A 19,321-nucleotide genomic window follows, 5' to 3' on the forward strand; every position below is an offset into this window, starting at 1 on the left:
TCAAACGCTGTGATATTGCCATCAGAGAGGGTGAAGAATAAGAAAAACAAACAAAAAAACATCTCCATAAATTCCTGCATAACACACGTCTGACTCATGGAGTCATTTCACCTTATATCTTCACCCAATCGAATCAATACACACTTTAAGTGGACTTGAAAGCTAAGCAGTCATGTCGATGCAAGCAGTAATCTCTCAAGCTCTCATAGAGAGTATAGCTTTATGTATGCATGACTGCTGGCAAACACAAGGAACATTAGCACTGCTATTTAGCTGCTTCCAGCTGTCCTAATATGGTCCTCAATCAAAACAAAAAAACAAACAAACAAAAAGCAGGTGAGGAGATAACATGGTTCAAATCCAGAAGGGTGTGCTGTTTTACAATAACCAACTCTGGCAGCTGAGAGGAGGGATGTGGGCCCGGTCTAAAAGGTTAAACAAACTATGTCCCAGCTCAGACCTGGACCCTCTGCAGAGACCTCCAACCTGAAGAAGCTAGCTCCAACCACAGCCAGACAGCAGTAGCTGGATGGTGCATTCAGATAGCCCTTGTTTAGTTCACTTTGGTTTTCTGGCTTTTCATTGGACTAATTCAAAATAACCTTCTGAATGTAAATATGTCTTAATTTGATCAAGATCACCTGAATGCTGGTTTAATGAAGGCTGCTAAAGATACAGGGGTGGGACTCAGAATTCAGCTGAGAAAAAACAAAACAAAAAAAAAAACAAATTTTATATTTATATTTTTATATATATATATATATATATATATATATATATAAAAATAAAATGAAGTTGGAACTGATTACAACAGATTTATTCTGGTCTCCAGCAGCATTGACTTAACCTTGACCCTCCTGCCTCACACACCCAACTGGCTGAGCAGCAGCCAATATTACATTGCTGTTGACTGTTTGTCAGGTCATCTTGTCCTAGATGATTTCTTTTAATGAGTCCTTTGACTTCTCAGTGAGAGGAAGACTCGGGCTGCAGGGGACCGCTGACTGGTCGGAGAGGTGGTGGAAGGTCAGTGACGGGGTTTCAACGGGGCTGCACAGAATTTGGAAGCGCTGCGGGATCAAAAGGTTGGAGTTAGTACGTCAGCATCATTAAATGTATACGCAGTTTAACATCCAAGGGTTAACAGCAGCAATACACGGTATAACCTGTGTCAGGGTTCCCGGGGTCGTGACCAGGGCGTAGATGGCCCAGATGGGAAGCAGAGAAACGGATGAGAAGGTAAGGATCCAGCCCAGCGTGGTGGCCCAGACTGGAGCAACCAGTCCTTTCCCCAGGCTCAGCGGTGACCAGCGCACAAGGGAAAATATAAAGGTGGCCTTAAGAGGAGAGAAAGGAGGATGGGGTAAATACTGAAGGTCTAAGGCTAAGAATTCTGTTTAACAACATTTTAGGCCAAAAATAGTAAATCAATGCTCCACAGTTTAACTGCAGCAGGGATGAAAAACCTCCCTGAGAGCCCCTTTGATAGTAGCTGGCTGTAGATGAACAGGTGGCTATTTACTCACTTACTGTTCTGCGGTCGATGAGATGGATCTTAATGCTCTCAATAAATATGACTGGAAGGAGTCTGGCTCTGTCCAAAGGCAATAAAATGCCTCTATGGCCCAATAAAAACATGCCGTACCTCTCAGACTTTCAAAAATCTGGTTAAATGTTCGCTGATTAGATCTGTATACTAAATTACAACTATGTTGCCAAACAAAAGAGAGAAATGCAGTGACTGAAAAACAACCATCTTTATGCCTTAAGGCAGCACTGCATTAAAAGCAGGCATGGTTCTATACTGGAAATATTTAAAAAAAACAAAAAAACAACCAAATATCACTCAGTTTTTTGCTGCTTCCACAAATTGCAAATTAAACCTCAGAAAGCATCTAAAAAAAACCCTCAACCAAAAACAACAACAAAACAATTATATAAACAAGGTCCAGAGACGATGCTGCCTTCTCTGGGCCAGGACTGATTTAAGATGGTCTGCCTACATACAATCCAAGCTCTCTTTTGGCGAGGAGGATGAACTTGGCCTCCTAAGAGGAGAGAAAACATTCAGCTTGTTTTCAGAACACAATTCAAACCCCAGCATCTAAGCTGTTATTGGCTACATTAATGAAAACAGAATGGGTGATGGCACCATTAATGCTGACGTGTGTATACAGTCACGTGAAAAAGCAGGAGTATCTACCCCTTACAGCTCCATAGGAATTTAAGAGGGGAAGCAACAGCCAGGTGCTAATCAAACGCCCTTGACTGAATGATCATCAGCAAGTGTGAGCACAATTACGCAATAAGAAAAAGATTGAACACGTACTTTTTTTTTGGATGGCTTCCCATAAAAAAGCCTCTTGTCTTTAAAAACAGCATAGCTCAGGTTTGCAAAGTTGCATCAGAACAAACCACAAGACTTCTGGAACAACGTGTTCTGGACAGGTGAAGGAAAAAAAAAAAAAGTGGAGATCTTTTGCACGGCACCACAGTGGTGAGACAGCATGTCAGCACAAACAGGTCCTACCAGCTGTCAAGCACGGCCACGCAACAAGACTGATCCCAAGCGCAGCGGCAGATCTACAAGTGAATGAAAAAAAGAATAAAGCTGCTGCAATGGGCCCAGTCGAAGTTTAGACCTCAACCTGATTGAAATGCAGTGGCGGGACCTTAAGAGAGCTGCGCATAAATAAAATAAAAGTCAAAAGTCAAGACCAGCCACCTACTGGACACATCAGGAGCACTAGGAAACACAAAAAAAAGGCCCTGAACTGTCTGCAGCAGAGTATCTGGATTTCAGTGCCTCTGCTCCAACTTTTTTTTGTTTTAAATGCGTCGCTGGCATCAAATTCAAAAGCAGAATTCATTTTCCAAACAACATCTGACATGTTGTCTTTCAGTTAAATATAACCTTAAATTATTTGCATTCCGTTTCCATTTCCACGTCAGCTTGTCTGGAAGCTGCTTGCACACAGTACACACTGAGTCCTGCCAACGGAGCTCACGACTCATTTTCTTCTCTGGAGGTGGTGGAACGAAAACCCAAATTCACTGATAGAGACGACTGGCACACAGACGGACCCTGAGACATTTTCCAGAGAGGCAGAAGGCTGAATTTGTATGAGATGCCACACCTGTGCTAATGCATATCCTATCCCACAGCGAGCAGCTAGCGACAGAGGTTACTCACAGTGCACACGACCGGGGTCAGGTATTTCCAGCACAGGTTGAAGAAAGGAAGGGGGCTGTAGCCAGTCATGTCCCTGATGTTGCCGCTGAAGCGCTCGGCTCCTGTGGCCAAAACAAGAACACAGTGAGGTTTGGTTTAACATCGTGGTTTGGTGGCAGCGGCCAACTATGCTTAGAAAACATGTTTTTCTTCCTCCTATTCAGCAGTAGAGCAGAAAATACAAAAACATGAGAGAAAAACAAAGAATTACTGAAATCACTGCCTCACCAGCGGTCCAGCCGAGCTGCTGTTTACAGCCTGTCCAAACTCATGTAATGATGTCACACTGAAGGTGACCTTTGACCTTTATTGTCTTATATTGTGTGGAATTTCACTGTAACCTGCCCATGAAAAGTTCTGATATCCCGATGAAGCTGAGGACATATTTAGAGCAAACCTCCTGAAATCCAGTGAATCTTCTCACAGGATCATTTCACTGTCTGCTTTTACACCCACTCGCTGGTGGCAAATCTCCGGACGTTTCCCCGCCCCGTTCTCAAATGAGTTCAATCGGACATGACAGTGACCCCCGTGCGAGGGAGCTGACGGAGTAAAGACCGTCAGGCATTTACGTCCTCGCAAACAGCTCCGCTAGTTTCAGAATTACCTTTCTCTCTCTCTCATGACTTTGTCTCTGGGGCCACATAACCAAGGGTATAAGAGTGTTAGTGGTCTTAAGAGTCCTTAAAAAAACTGTAAATTCCCACAACCATTAAAGGAAGGGGTGGGGGGGTGGAAGGGTGCAGTCGAGTTGTGACCGCTGTGTCACAGAGTCCACTTAAAACCCCCTCTGCTAAACTGAAGGAGAACCATAAAAACAAGCTTTCTTGGTCCTCATAAGCACACACACGTACAAACACACACTCTGCTGGTCTCTTCAGCCTATTTTTTAATTTATTTATTTTTTTTAACTTTTCTGGGAATTAAACCTTCACCAGATATAAAGTTGATTGTCCAACCTCACTGAGCATTTACTGCATTGTCCTGATGTACGTATATCAAATATTCCCTCCATTGCACTTTTAAACAAACAGTGTTTTTGCGAATGCTTCAGACCTCCATGTCTGGCTGGAGTGGGGACTCCCTGGGGCCAGCAGACTGAGACTGAGAGGCGACAGGGCCCGGAGGCTGATTTAGGGCCCGGAGGAGACAGACAGGGGCCTGGCTAGGAGCCAGTCTCCCTGCAACAGTGGGTAGCTGCAGCCATGTTAATGTACTGTCTACTGCCTCTAAGTGGAATGCAGGAGGAGGGAAGTGGACAGTGAGCCTGTGTGTGTTTTATCAGATTTAATGAATTATATTCATTAGTGATAAAAATTCTTCTTTTCATTTTCTATATAACAACCACCAGCTTAAGATTATGTATAATCTCATTATCGTATTGTCTGAGCGCCAACAGAATTTAATTAAATTCAGACTAGTAAAAATGGCCTGGACAATATTTTCCATAAATTTAGTGCTACATTAACAGAAAAAAAGTTATTATAAAAAAATAAACAAACAAGCAGAGGGAAAACCAGAGCAGGGGAAAGGAGTGGAGGGAAGGAAAATCAAAGAAATTGCAGAAAATGGAAAATGGCTAAAGAGGAGGGATAAAAGGAGGAGATAAATAACAGGATAGGAAGAATGCAACAGAGAGGAAAAGAACAAGAGTGGAGAGAAGACGAGGGATAGAAAAACAGAAGAGGAAAAAAGGAAAAGGGAAGGAAAGGAGGAAATTAAATATTATATTGGAAGAGTTTGTAAGGGATCAGAAAGAGCAGTGTGAAGAGGAGAAGGAAACAATTAAAAACAAAAGAAGGAAAGGAAAGATTAGATTGACAAGCAGAGGAGGAAAGGAAAAGGAAATAAGAGGTAACAAAACAGGAAAAGGAGAAAATTAACACAAGCAGATCAGAAAAGGAAAGAAGAAGAGTGAAGAGTCGAAAAAAACAGAAAATAAATGAGGGAAGAGCGAGCAGCAGGTTAGAAGTGGGATTTGTACCGTAGACCCAGCCGATGGCCAGAGACTGGAAGATGGAGAGGAGCAGCAGACTGGCTCCACTGCAGGAGAAATGGTCATAGATCTGGAACACGTACAGACCACCCTGCACCACACAGAAGAGGAAAAAAAACTCTTTATTGCACATCATTTAAAAACAGGGCAGAGGATCAGGTACTTCTCTGACACTACACATCCATCCAGAGCGCGACTTACTGGCGTGACCATGACCAGCCCAATCAGGAAGCAGATGATGCAGACAAACAGCAGCAGCAGCTCTCTGCGGTGACCTCGTCTGATCACGTGAGGGTACAGGTCGGTCACCGATGTCATCAGGGCCTCCAGACTCACAAACTGCACGAGACACGCGTGTCAACATATTTCCGTGATACTGAACAATACGCCAATGCCGAGCCAATTAAAAGTTTATCGAGAAAGTCGGTCTGCATCCACCTGTGTGTCCAGTCCCAGCATGATGATCATGAGGAAGAAGCACGCGGCCCAGATTTGGGGTATGGGCATCATGGCTACAGCTCTCGGGTAGGCGATGAAGGTGAGCCCAGGTCCTGAGAAGACCAGAGAAAAAAATATTACCAACACAGTTAATACAAGTTTCTCCTAACATAAAATACAGGACATTTTTTCCCCCCAACCCTCATAAATTCTGACCTGAGATTATTACGCTTCCTTCTTCTCATGCTTTAAGAGTTAAATTAAGAATTAAATCACCCTGAAACACCACAAGGTGAGAATCTGGACCCTCTTCCCCAAACAAGACTTCTGATGACAGTTATGCTTCTATATGAACAACATTTTTCACCTGATTGGGCCACGGTGCTTATGTCCACGCCCTGTTCCTCAGCCATGAAGCCCAGCACCGAGAAGATGGCGAAACCTGCCAGGAAACTGGTGGCGCTGTTCAGGATGCACAGCATGAAAGAGTCCCTGGAAAAAAAATAAATAAAAAAAATAACACATGCATACGCACAAAATACCATTAATTTGAGTAATTAATGTGAATTTGTATACAGTACTGTGCAAAAGTCTTGAACCACCCTTATTTCTTTATATTTTGCTAGAAAAATGGGAAATAGGTGCAGTGATTTGTTGAAATGTGCTGTTATACATGGAAATACAGTATATAAAAGGCAGAAACTGAGCTTGTACAATTCTAATGAACTTGAAAGTCAATATTTGGTTCCAATCTCTGTCACGATGATCCCACACTGCTTCAATAATGTTGAGGTCCGGTCTTGGGGAGGCCAATCCATGACTGATGGTTTTCCTGTTTGTTTCCTATCCAGGTATGCTTTTACTGTAGTACCAGTGTGTTTTCAGGCTGAAAAATGAAGCCCTTTCCAGTGCCAATCACATTTCCAGACACTGCATGGTGGATCAAACTCTGATGGTGCTTTTCTGCATTCAAAATTCCAGTTATGCCAAGATCTCCAACACCACTGGCTGATATGCATCTCCAAACCATGACAGAGCCTCCACCGTGTTTTACAGATGGCTCTTGCACCTCTTACCTGACCAACAGTCTGCACACCATGCCAAGATATGCCAAGCACCTGGTTAATAGGTCTAATAGGTTTTGGACCAATCACCTTGCAAAAATACTATTTTATGCCTTTCAAACTGTTACCGTTGTCGTTTTTCAGAGATTCAACTAAAGAAATGTGAACAAATTCAGTTTTTTTTTTGTGACAGGCTACTAGTAACAAAGTGCCTAAAGATACAATTTAACTTTGCCAAGTTCTCTCTTATGCATAGATAAATAAGTTTGAATAATTCATAGAGGGCAGCATGGTGGCACAGTGGTTAGAACTGTTGCCTCACACAGAAAAGGTCCTGGGTTTAAATCCACCAACTGTGTGGTAATAGGGATTCTAAATTGCCCATATGTGTGAATGTGGTTGTCTGTCTGTTTTTGTTAGCCCTGCGATGGACTGGTGGCCTGTCCTCTCGCCCTATGGCAGCTGGGATAGGCTCCAGCCCCCCTGTGACCCTGAATTGGACAAGCAAAAGTAAATGGATGGATGATTCATAAGGCAGTGCTAAGCGGCTTAATCCAAAAAAAAAAAAAAAAAACCTTGAAAATGGTCAGTTACAAGGACTGGACTGAAAATGAGTGAAAAAGCAGCCAATAGTTTCAGGTCTGGCTCCTTGGAAGCAAAATACACAGGGGATGGCTCAAGACTTTTGCACAGTGCTGCACTGATAACAAAAATGTCTATTTTAAAAGTGCCCTTTGAAAACTAAATGAACACAACCCACTGAGGTCTTGATCTGTCCTGTTACTGTAAATACGGGCCAAGAGTCAAGCGCTCGGCTCTCGCTGTGAGTGTGTGTGGGAGTCCTGCAGTGTGAGAAACACGGCAGTGAGGGCTTTTCTTTGAGGTGTGGCTCTATCACTGTGTTTTCCCTGTCCATTCCAGCCATTCCTGCTGGAAGCCATCGGACCGTCTTACATTTCAGCGACTACAGGTTGACTGAAGTCAAGTGGATGGAGAAGCTCTGTGGCTGGTTTGCTTTTATGGGGTTGCGTGTGTGTGTGTGTGTGTGTCTGACATAGTGTCTCACTTATAGCAGTCATTGTTGTATTTGTTGTAACTGCCCAAGGCTGTGAGACTTCCCAAGCAGATTCCATAGGAGAAAAATATTTGGGTACCTGCATCCATCCATACCTACAGAAACAAAGAAACAGAGAGCGAGAGGAGACAATGAAAGGTCACGTGAGGCAACAAGCAACTATCTAAGTAACTGATATCCTTTATCAGCCTTGGCTGCTGTTTTTGGGTTAAAGGTAGACCACAGAAGGCGTTCTATATTACACACTTTACAGATAACATAATAAAAACTTGCCTAATTTGCAGAATTTATAAACCACAGTGGCAGTAGGCTCTAATTAATTCTTTACATTGATTTCAACCAATAATAAGGTTTTGTACTAATTTGCTCACTGGTCCCTCATGCAGCCTCAATCATCTCAAAATATCTGAACTCAATTTAAATACCTTTATGTTTCTAACTTCATGCAAATACCAGTTACAGTCACACACGGTGAATAAAGTGTGTACAAAGTAACAAATCAGCTGTTACATTGTAATTACACAGTAGTTTCTCTCCTGCTAAAACTGTTTTCTCGTATTGCTAACAAAAAACACCTCTTTCACTCTTTTTTTTTTTTTTTTTTTTTTTAAACCCACACAACAATAATAGTCCTTACCGCTGGACCACAGATCTGGACCTATAGGAGCTGCTGTACGACCTGCAAGAACGACTGGAAGAATGTCTTCCAATGTGATGTTTTTAAATCTGGCACCATCTACAGACATATAAAGTGTGTGTACGTTTGTGTTTTTGTACCTGTGGGTCTGCCAGGCGGGTAACGTCGGGTTTGAGGTAGTAGATGATGCCCTGGGTGGCTCCAGGCAGGGTGGTACCACGCACCAGCAGCACAAACAGCATTACATATGGAAAGGTGGCTGTCAGGTACACCACCTAGAATGTACACACAGCGTGCGGGGATGTGGTCGCACAGACAGAGCAAACAGGGAGGATGTGACTGTGATGTCTTCAAAACATGGAGAAAATACTACAAGGAGGAAAGTTGGAGTCTTAAAATCTGTTGGCGGATGGCGGCAGTGGCACAGCAAATAAGACCCACAAAATGACTGCAGTGTCAAGTCCCTTATTTCTCATGTGCTACACAAAACGAGAATTATGTTTCTGACTTTGCCTCGACTCAAAGTTCTCTCAAAAGACTTTCTGTAACCATGAAAATGCATGCGCTCTTTATAGATATATTTATTTTTTTCAGCAGCAAATTAATGCCATTGATGGCATTAATCTTCCATTGATGATCTGTAAGTATGTTTTCTCACAATCTTTACAAACAGGAATAAGTAAACTAACCAATTATTCCAATATTCTAAAATTTAATTATTGGGTAAGGAATTTGGTTTTTAACAACCTTTATTTCTAAGCAGCCCTTTTATTTGGAAATATGGCAAAATCATCCAGGCAGAGTTATAAAATCCCCCCACTACATCCCTCCCTTCTTCCATGCTGGACAAAGCTTTGAGTATCCATTCTTGATTAGTACCAGAGCACCACAGTACATGAAATGGTATTCAGGACAGCCCGAGTTCCTTGAGTTTTTAAGCAGAGAAGCCCCGTGGAGCCATCTGCTCTGCTGCAACGCCCTTTAGAAAGCCGACCACTTCCAGTGACACCTATATTTACCTGGCCTATCTGACCTCTGAACTCTCAGAGGAATTGTGGGAATGTAAAAACAGTTTTCAGATACAGGTCAAAGCAGCTCCTCACAATATCCTTCAAGTGGGCAGGAAATGTTTACGTCAAAATCTGAACACTGAAACTGAGAAAAAGTCTAAAGCTAAGTGGCAGAAACGGAACATAATGATGAGCTCGAACACTCGTGTTGCTGCGACTTGATGTGGGTGAATTAAAACAAACACCCGGCAGCCACAGACAGCGGAAAACATGGACGAATGTCTGGGTTGGAAATGTGAAGCTAAAGTTGAAGTGCCTAAAAAACTCGCGCTCCACTCACTATTTGCTCTTCGGCTTTTTGACACCTATAAAAACTGATAATTTTACAGTTGTGTGTTTAGTTGCTGCGATTCAATTCAATCAGCAGTGCAAAGGAACCATGAAAATTTCAGGGTGAAAATGGGACAGGAACAGCAAAAAGACATAATTTTTGTTTTGTTTTTAAAAAGATTTTCTAGTATTTTTCATTTCACAAATAAAACATTATTTGACCTAATCGGTCCCTGTACATGAGTAACGTAATCTGCACCAGGTGTCTGTGCATATGTATATTTTCTTTGTGTAAAAATACGTAACTAAACTGGTTTGAATGATTGCTGGTAAAATTGTGAGTAAAACCTGAGTTTAAATATGGAACATTTTGAAGGAGCCTATATGTCATCATGAAAAGCCAAATAGCTGCTGAGTTTACGGGCTCAGTCATACTAAAAAAAAAAAAAAAGGATGAAACCGCACACTCATTGGCTAACAATTTATCAATCACAAGCCAATGAGCGTGCGGTTGTCACATCCGGCTTTTTATAACCAAGCTGCAGTGTTTCCTGACGTGTCGTCATGTTGCGTGACGATGTTGAGGGGCTGTCTGCTCACCTTTCCCGTAGACCTGACTCCCTTCCAGACGCAGAAGTAGCAGATAACCCAGATGACCGCCAGACACAGAGCCAGCTTCCAGCTGATTGGGCCGAGCTCATCCAAAGTGCTGGACAGGCGGAGCACCTCCCGCCTAAGAACGCACACACAAACACACACGCAGCTGTTAACACCAACAATGTTCCAAGCCACATCATCAATACTCTGAAGGTGCTACACTCACTCCCAAAACTCCATGACGGGGGAAGTGGCGTTCTCAGGGAGGCTGCTTGCATTGGCTGTCTGGTTGTAGGAGTCAAACAAGAAGCACGCCTCTGTGGCAGAACACACACACACACACACACACACCTTAAGGTTTTGCACGGCAGCATCAAATTGCAAAGACAGCAACTTCTAATTTTCTGTTTTTACTGACTTGTGTTCCATGTGTTGTTACAGTGCGACCACGGCAGCTCCGCCTGGAAGCTGTAGCACAGGTATAAGAGAGCCCAGGCCAGGATGACTATGTAGTACACACAACCGTGCAGGATCATCACCTGGCTAGCATAGCCGAGACCTAAGGAGATTTAAAAAGTTGCAGAGACGACAGGCAGACATGTGGTGAGTTATATTAGCATAAAGGGCAGCATAAATGAGCTTGGAAGCATCCGTGTACACACCCTCTATTATCAGTTCCAAGTCACTTGAGGCTAAGATGAAAGCATCCAGTTACTCAGACACTTGACTTGCAGCCCACACTGAGTACATCTTCATTAGATATGAATGATAGTCTTATGAGGCCCTGAGTGGGTTACAAAGTGTAGGTTGTTTGCCTAGACAAATAGCCGTCTGTGGGATCTGCTAATGAAATTCAGGCCTGTATCTAACGATGGGCACGCTAACTGCACAAGCCAGTGAGGAATTCCTACAGAAGCTTTTTCTTTGTGCGAGTTTGCACAAATACAAGAACATGTGCCTGGAGAAGTGCTCGATATTCTCTTTGCAGGAGTTTGTCCCTGTGCAAGACACACGGCCTTTGTGCAGCTAGCTGTCAACAAAAAGAGTGTGTGCATATATGTGTGTGTGTGTGTGTGTGTGTGTGTGTTTGTGTGCATGCATCTGCAGGCCATATGGGCTAAGGGGCAGAGCAGCAAATGCTGGGACAAGGATAACTTTTCCATTGAATGGGGGGAAAACACATATATTCCATTTATGGCTGGTTTCAGAGGTGGTCCAGCTACAGCTGAGAATGCCAAGTTTAACTGGAACATTCAGTCTTCTACACGCTCTTTGACCTTTTGGGCAACTTCTTTCACATTTTCTCTTGAAACAGTGCCATTACACCTCAGGGCCGCATTGCATGCATCGCTGGTTGGAACCTGTGAGACAGGTTAAGTATTTTTTTTCTCCCCCACATTACGCCTGAGCTTCACGCCGGGGCAAAGTGTTATGCAAACACAAACAGTTACGGGGCTCATCTAAAACAGACAGAAAAATATGACTGTTTTGTTTTCTAAGAAGCCTCCGGTGTCACAACGATATCCAGAAAAGGTGCCCTCTGGCAGGAGTGCGTGCAGAAAGCTGTGAATGAGTCTGTATGAGTGGAATGGGAGTGGCCTAAATCAAAACTTTGTCCAACGGTGACCGCTTGTTTCCAGTCCTGCACTTTGCTTTGCATTGGTTGTTCATCTCCTGACTGTTTCCCTTTGGTTTAGGTTGAGGCACTAAAAACTACTTGGTTGCGTTATCCCTCACACCGTCTTTCCTGTGGTGACTTCAGCTGCTGTTTTAAAGGTGAAGCATGAATTTGAAACTCAACTACATGAGCAAGAAATCATTTAGGTGCTCAGAAAAAAAAAAAAAAAAAAAAAAAAAAATCACTGAGAAAACTCTGCTTAAGTTTAAATGTGACTTAAAAATTAAGCATGACCTTATCGTCCAATAACAGCTCGGTCTGAAGGTCTTTCGGTGTTTTTCTTTGGACACTGGCTGCTTTTTCACTCATTTTCAGAGTCATGTGCATCCTATGTGCATTCATGTTTTTTTACCCAAGTTAAGCTACACAAATATGGCCGAGCAGATTAATGGATCAAAGTTCACTCTAGTGATGGCTCAGGTTGATATCCAGAAAAGAACTGTTCACAGCTGGAGTCTATACAGGTCTGCTCTCCCTGAGTGCATTCCTGCCATCCATCGTTTAATCGTCTGAACCAGCGTCCATTCCTAATGGGTTTGGATTATCTAGGCTCATGTGTGCAACTTCAACAATGTTTTCATTTCCTCAAAAAAAAAAAAAAAAAAAAAAAAAAAAAAAAAAAAAAAAAGGCATCACATGATGACAGTGGGTTCTGTTTCACCAGTGATTTTATGTGAGGTTACGTATTAACCTAAAACAGCAGATACAAAGGTTTTCTTTGTATCTTGCTTGGACAGCAAGATACAAAGAAAACAAGACGCTCTGCGTGCCGTCCTTGCCGTCAGCAGGGAACGTGTTGCCTTTTGCACTCTTGAACTGTTTTAAAAATACAAGCTGAGATTCACTATGCCCTGCACATGCACACAGCTGGCACAGACTGCCACATTTTCTGATTGCAGACATACTGTTTGTACAGGTTTTGTATTGATGCGGGCAGCAGAATGCTTTGAATCCCTGTGCCAGTATGGAAAAAGCTTAGGAAAAAAGGCAAGGGAAAAAAAACAAAAAAAACAACAGAAATGCAGTAAAAGTCCTGAGCCAACCCCATTTCTTTATTTTTTGCTTCCAATGAGCCAGACTTTCAATACTTTAAAAAAAACACAAAAAAAAAAGTCCTGGGCAATAGTTTTTCCGGGATTTCTGAAGGTCTTCCCAAGTTTTTCCTTTGGACATTGACTTGCTTTTTCACCAGTCCTTCCTCAGAGGAATGTTTTTTGTTTGCTAAGCCACTTGACACTGATCTATGGGACGGACCACTGCTGTGTCTACACATACCAGACAAAATTTAAGTTGTATCTTCAGGAAGGGAGGATGTCAGGAGAGGTCTACAGCCATCTGTAAAACATGATGGTGGCTCTGTCATGGTTCAGGACTGCATTTCTTCCCGTTTTTGATCCATCGCGGAATACGACCTGGAAAGCATCTGACTGGCAGTGGCATAACAATGATCCCAAGACACCGTCAGTGCAGTAAAAGCATACCTGCATAGGTAACACGCAGTGGACTACCATCAGTCATGGATCGGCCTCCCCAGAGCCCGGACCTCAACATTATTGAAGCAGTGTGGGATCATGTTGACAGAACAGAATAAAAAGGCAGAAACATCCAAGAAGAGCTTTGAATGTCCTTCAAGAAGCCTGGAGAACTATTCCTGAAGACGACTTAAAGAAATGAGAGAAAGCTGCCTCAGAGAGTTCAGACTGTGCTGAGAATAAAGGTGGTCACACCAAATATTGGCATTCAAGCTCATTAGAACTGTACAAACTCTGTTTTTGCCTTATATGCTATATTTCTACGTATGTTTGCACGTCTCAATCAATTGCTGCACCTATTTCCCAATTTCCTAGCAAAAAGTAAAGAAATGCAGTGGCTCACAGTATTACAAATGCAACCACAATGTAAAAAAGCATTACCGTATTTTCCGGAGTATAAGTCGCACTTTTTTTCATAGTTTGGCTGGGGGTGCGACCTATACTCCGGAGCGACGTATATGTGACATTTATAACACATGAACCAAAATACTCCAGCCACTTGACATCTCCGTGAACTGCAGCTTTAAGGCAGTCTTGCGTAACCTGTGGGCGCAGTGGATGATGGATGGAGAGCACAGCTTAACGCAACTGGGAGAATGCGCCACCCAACTTTCCTGGAAGTCATTGGATGGATCAAGAAACATGGGCTTCAGTGACAAACCATCCTGTTGGGATTCAGAAAGGCTGGAATAACTGAACTGCAGCTGACGACGAGTCTGACTAACGCGACACAGAAGAGGAAGCGGCGGCTTCGTCTACGGAGTGTACGGAATGGTTAGAAGTGACACCGAGGATGAAGAATTCAATGGATTGATGGTTTGGTTAACTTGTTAGTATGTTCTTTATGCTATGGTTATCTGAATAACTTAATGTTACGTTAACATACTGTAGCGATTCTCTTAGTTAGAGAGCGTGTTGATGTTGTGGGGATTCGGACTGTTCGGGAGGTTCGTGAAGGCAGCATGGAGAGAGAGAAAAAGACCGAGAGCTTGCCTGTGTGGTGTGTTGCTGTTCCGCTGTTGTAGTTGTGGTTGGCGTGGCTGTGGCCTACAGCAGCCGTTTTTCTGTTAATAAGACGACCTTTGTTGTGAATATCGCCGACTTTGGAAGTGTGTTACAACGTTACAATACCGAACACGTGTTCGTTGTGCGTCATGTAGCTGAATGTGCTACGTTAGCATAACGTAGGTGTAACCGTGTTCGTCCTGTTCTTTAATCCATTATTATTTTAAATTGCCGTTCAGGATGGAATTTGTGCTCTGAGTCTCGGATTCTATCAACCCCCCCCCCCCAAAAAAGTGCGACTTATAGTCCAGTGCGACCTATATATGTTTTTTCTTCTTTATTATGCATTTTTGGCTGGTGCGACCTATACTCCGGAGTGACGTATAGTCCGAAAATACGGTAATAATTCAGTTGCCTGTTCACATTAAGCTGAGTAAATTTGTGGAATTCCCCCCTTTTCTCTCTGTTTAGTCCTCACAACGGAAATAAATTAGCGTCTGTTTCGTGTTTTGAGATGATCATGATGGATTGGAGTAGCTGCTCTCCACACAGCCACGCCCATTTTGAAGAGGTGCAAGCACCAAGCTCTGGATGCGGCGATACCAACAGTCATATGTGGAATGCCAACATTAATACTATGGCATCTGATATAAAATTAATATATATTTGTTGAAATAATGGGAAAACAAGAAATATTACTTGATACTGCTGTTGCCTATTTAAAAAGAAAATAAGAGTACCTCCAAATAACGGCAAATAGTCCTCAGGCGGCTGACCCCTCCCAGGCTGGTGTACTGTCCCAGTGAGGTCTCCAGGAGGAACAGGGGGATGCCGCACAACACCAGGAACAACAGGTACGGTACAAAGAACACACCTGTCCCAAACATATAAGGCGCTTGTGAGGACCTTCTTCGATTACATTTAGACCACCTTAAAAACATTCATAACTGCACCTTAATTTCAAACTACAACCATTCTAACACTGAGAACTCCATTCACAAGGACGTAGCTTTTGAGAATGAGAGATTGTAAAAAAAGAGGAAAAGGAAAAAGATGACAGGAAGGGAAGGGAGAAAAAGGACAATTACTTCCTCTCTTTACCTCCTCCATTTTTGTAGCAGAGGTAAGGGAACCTCCAGACATTCCCCAGGCCGATGATCTGCCCAGCCACAGCCAGGAGGAACTCGGTCTTGGAGGCCCACTGGCCTCTAGCTTGAAGGCCATCTTGGTAGCTTCCTTCCCATTAGGCAGGCTCCCCTGGGAGAACTGCTTAGCAGCGTCTCAGCCGGCGTTGGAGGCATATGATCAGGCATTACAGGTTCTGGCAGGGATACGAACACACTGAAAAAAGGCGAAAAAGATAAGAGAGACCGGGATGAAGGAAAGTAACAGCTTGCCCCCCCCCACACACAAAAAAAATCCATAGAACTGGTTAGTACCATTGGGAGGAAAATATGATGTAAAACACAAGAACTCACATCTTCACAACCCAGACTGAACGACAAGAGGTCGAGTGTGTTTGCTGGCAGTTGGTTTGGCTGCCTCGCTTATCTGAGATGTTGGTGTCGAGGTCAAACTAACGTGGGTGTGTGTCCTTTATCTGTGGGCTGCAGGACGCTCCCTGACTAGATCAGTCAGTTTCAGCCTGACTGGGAACTTTCTCCTCCACACCTGTGTTCTGGGAATGCCAGCATCTAATATTCGGTCATTTTATCTACCTTTTTACCTTAACTACCTCAGATTATTAGTTTGGGGATGGGAGGTGGGGGCTGTTAACTTTGCGTAACATCGGCCCCACTCCTCCTTTCATAAACACTACTCGCCGTCCGGCCATGTGACTCCGAAACACTGATATAACACGCACCCCGCAGGCTCTTTTTGGCGCACCTTCCACCGCGACCGGCGCGACCATGACACCGACAAGTAACAGAAAATAATGACAATGTAACCACACGTGTGGAGGTTCGGTTTTCCCTTCCACTGAAAGTGTGCCATGTAACAGCTCCACGCTGAGGTTAAAGCTAACGGCCGGGAAACTGAGCGCCAGAGGCGGGATTAAGACTCAGGATGCTCCAGAAATGACGGCTGCAGTTATTTCCCTCAAGCTACACCCTTATATTCGCTTGTTATTTCGTATGGAATTAAACATTTCAGAGAATTCACCGTGATATTTTCTACCTCCACGTTTCCAGTAGTTCTAACAGCGCGGTCACCCCCGTGTACCGGCACGAAAATGGTTTGTTCCAGTTACCAGCGGCTGTGTGTGTGTGTTGTGTGTGTGTGTGAAGGACTGCTGGCACCGGCGCGGTGGCTCAATCCAAATTTATACAGGCTCTATGTTTGGGGCTAGTCTGGCGAAGAGGATGTTAACCCGCAATATGCAGGTTACAAAATAAAACACAAAGCATCATGGGTAATGAATGCTTTTTAGCGTTACAAATATCAACGTCACCACGCTGCTATTGTGCACCTGCTCACAACCGTTCAGACCTATTCTGTACCAGCTCTTTTTCCCCAGGCGTTTGCCGGATATGCGTGAGTCATGTTTGCCGAATGGGTGTCTCAGAAACACGTTTCTGTTGGCTGTCACCATTTCTTCTTTTAAAGTCAGTAAACTGCTCTTTCCTGCTAATGGTCTGCTTTTAGGTCCTCAGTCTTGTTGCCTGCAGGCCAATAATGATATACAGATAGATTAAAAAAAAAAAAAGCTAACTTTAAAAAAACACATTATTACACAATATAAAGTATATGTCCGGGCACATTGTTTCAGACTTTCACTTTCGTGCTACATACCTCAGGTTTTTATGTGATCACCTTAAGGACACACTTCATAATTTTGTTTTTGATATGGAAACGCAAGAAAAGGTTATGCAAATAATAATAATAACATTCAGTACAATTAGTCAAAATAAGTGGATATTAACCACATCCTTCTGCACTGTAGCTACTTTGCCTGTGCTTTCTCACATTTGCCTTTTGTGGGATTATATAATCTGAAAAAGTCGCAATTATGTGGCCCAGATGCTGAGAGTTTCTGGTGACATACTGATTTCCCCACATCTATCTGTGGAGCATCATCTGCCACACGCTCATCTCATGCTGTCCTGCTTGCTGCCACTTGCTGTAGGGCTTAGGAAGGTTCCTAAGTGAAGTGGCCCAGAAGTATCTTCATGGCAGTCATGGTTAGAGCTGGCTGAATTATCTAAATACTAAGGAAAAGTTCTTTTATTATCTCTTCTAATGTACAGGGGTTGGACAATGAAACTGAAACACCTGTCATTTTAGTATGGGAGGTTTCATGGCTAAATTGGACCAGCCTGGTGGCCAATCTTCATTAATTGAACATTGCACCAGTAAGAGCAGAGTGTGAAGGTTCAATTAGCAGGGTAAGAGCACAGTTTTGCTCAAAATATTGCAATGCACACAACATTATGGGTGACATACCAGAGTTCAAAAGAGGACAAATTGTTGGTTTACGTCTTGCTGGCGCATCTGTGACCAAGTCTCTGTGATGTATCAAGAGCCACGGTATCCAGGATAATGTCAGCATACCACCAAGAAGGACGAACCACATCCAACAGGATTAACTGTGGACGCAAGAGGAAGCTGTATGAAAGGGATGTTAACCCGGATTGTATCCAAAAAACATAAACCCACGGCTGCCCAAATCACGGCAGAATTAAATGTGCACCTCAACTCTCCTGTTTCCACCTAAACTGTCCGTCAGGAGCTTCACAGGGTCAATATACACGGCCGGGCTGCTATAGCCAAACCTTTGGTCACTCGTGCCAATGCTAAACGTCAGTTTCAATAGTGCTAGGAGCGCAAATCTTGGATCTTGAAACATGTATTGTTCCCTGATGAATCCACCTTTACTGTTTTCCCCACATCCGAGAGAGTTACGGTGTGGAGAAGCCCCAAAGAAGCGTACCACCCAGACTGTTGCATGCCCAGAGTGAAGCATGGGGGTGGATCAGTGATGGTTTGGGCTGCCATATCATGGCATTCCCTTGGCCCAATACTTGTGCTAGATGGGCACGTCACTGCCAAGGACTACCAAACCATTCTGGAGGACCATGTGCATCCAATGGTTTAAACATTGTATCCTGAAGGCGGTGCCGTGTATCAGGATGACAATGCACCAATACACACAGCAAGACTGGTGAAAGATTGGTTTGATGAACATGAAAGTGAAGTTGAACATCTCCCATGGCCTGCACAGTCACCAGATCTAAATATTATTGAGACACTTTGGGGTGTTTTGGAGGAGCGAGTCAGGAAACGTTTTCCTCCACCAGCATCACGTCGTGACCTGGCCACTATCCTGCAAGAAGAATGGCTTAAAATCCCTCTGACCACTGTGCAGGACTTGTATATGTCATTCCTGAGACGAACTGACGCTGTATTGGCCGCAAAAGGAGGCCCTACACCATACTAATAAATTATTGTGGTCTAAAACCAGGTGTTTCAGTTTCATTGTCCAACCCCTGTAGGTTACACTGGGCATGTGCAGAGGACAGGTAGTGGATATACCGGGAAAGGATGCCAAAGCTGGGACTGCCAGACAGGAGGAAACGAGGAAGACCACAGAGAAGATTCATGGATGTAGTGAAGGAGGACATGCAGAGGGTTGGTGTGACAGAAGAGGATGCAAGGAATAGGGTGAGATCCACTGCAATATTCTTTGATTGTTCTACGACGGATAAGTGATGCAGATAATCAACTGT

General features: G+C 43.5%; 1 protein-coding gene across 2 annotated transcripts; it reads right to left on the reverse strand.

The window, feature by feature from the left end:
- Positions 1 to 795: 795 nt before the first annotated feature.
- Positions 796 to 16,898, reverse strand: LOC115791069 (sodium- and chloride-dependent GABA transporter 2-like). 2 transcript variants are annotated; one of them, XM_030745162.1, is made up of 15 exons: positions 16,773 to 16,898; positions 15,696 to 15,935; positions 15,335 to 15,468; positions 10,798 to 10,938; positions 10,606 to 10,696; positions 10,383 to 10,515; positions 8,583 to 8,717; positions 7,797 to 7,900; positions 6,034 to 6,158; positions 5,667 to 5,779; positions 5,430 to 5,567; positions 5,217 to 5,319; positions 3,194 to 3,294; positions 1,167 to 1,337; positions 796 to 1,070 (listed from the first exon to the last, which is right to left on the reverse strand). In XM_030745162.1, the coding sequence occupies exons 4-15, from the start codon at positions 10,913 to 10,915 to the stop codon at positions 933 to 935; spliced, it is 1,470 nt and encodes a 489-aa protein (XP_030601022.1). In that variant the 5' UTR covers positions 10,916 to 10,938; positions 15,335 to 15,468; positions 15,696 to 15,935; positions 16,773 to 16,898; the 3' UTR covers positions 796 to 932. The 2 variants fall into 2 exon arrangements, with proteins under 2 accessions (XP_030601022.1, XP_030601028.1); XM_030745168.1 differs by lacking the exon at positions 16,773 to 16,898 and adding an exon at positions 16,073 to 16,590.
- Positions 16,899 to 19,321: the final 2,423 nt, after the last annotated feature.

Source organism: Archocentrus centrarchus, chromosome 2 (assembly GCF_007364275.1).
Source record: "Archocentrus centrarchus isolate MPI-CPG fArcCen1 chromosome 2, fArcCen1, whole genome shotgun sequence".
In the NCBI taxonomy this organism is placed as follows: Eukaryota; Metazoa; Chordata; class Actinopteri; order Cichliformes; family Cichlidae; genus Archocentrus; species Archocentrus centrarchus.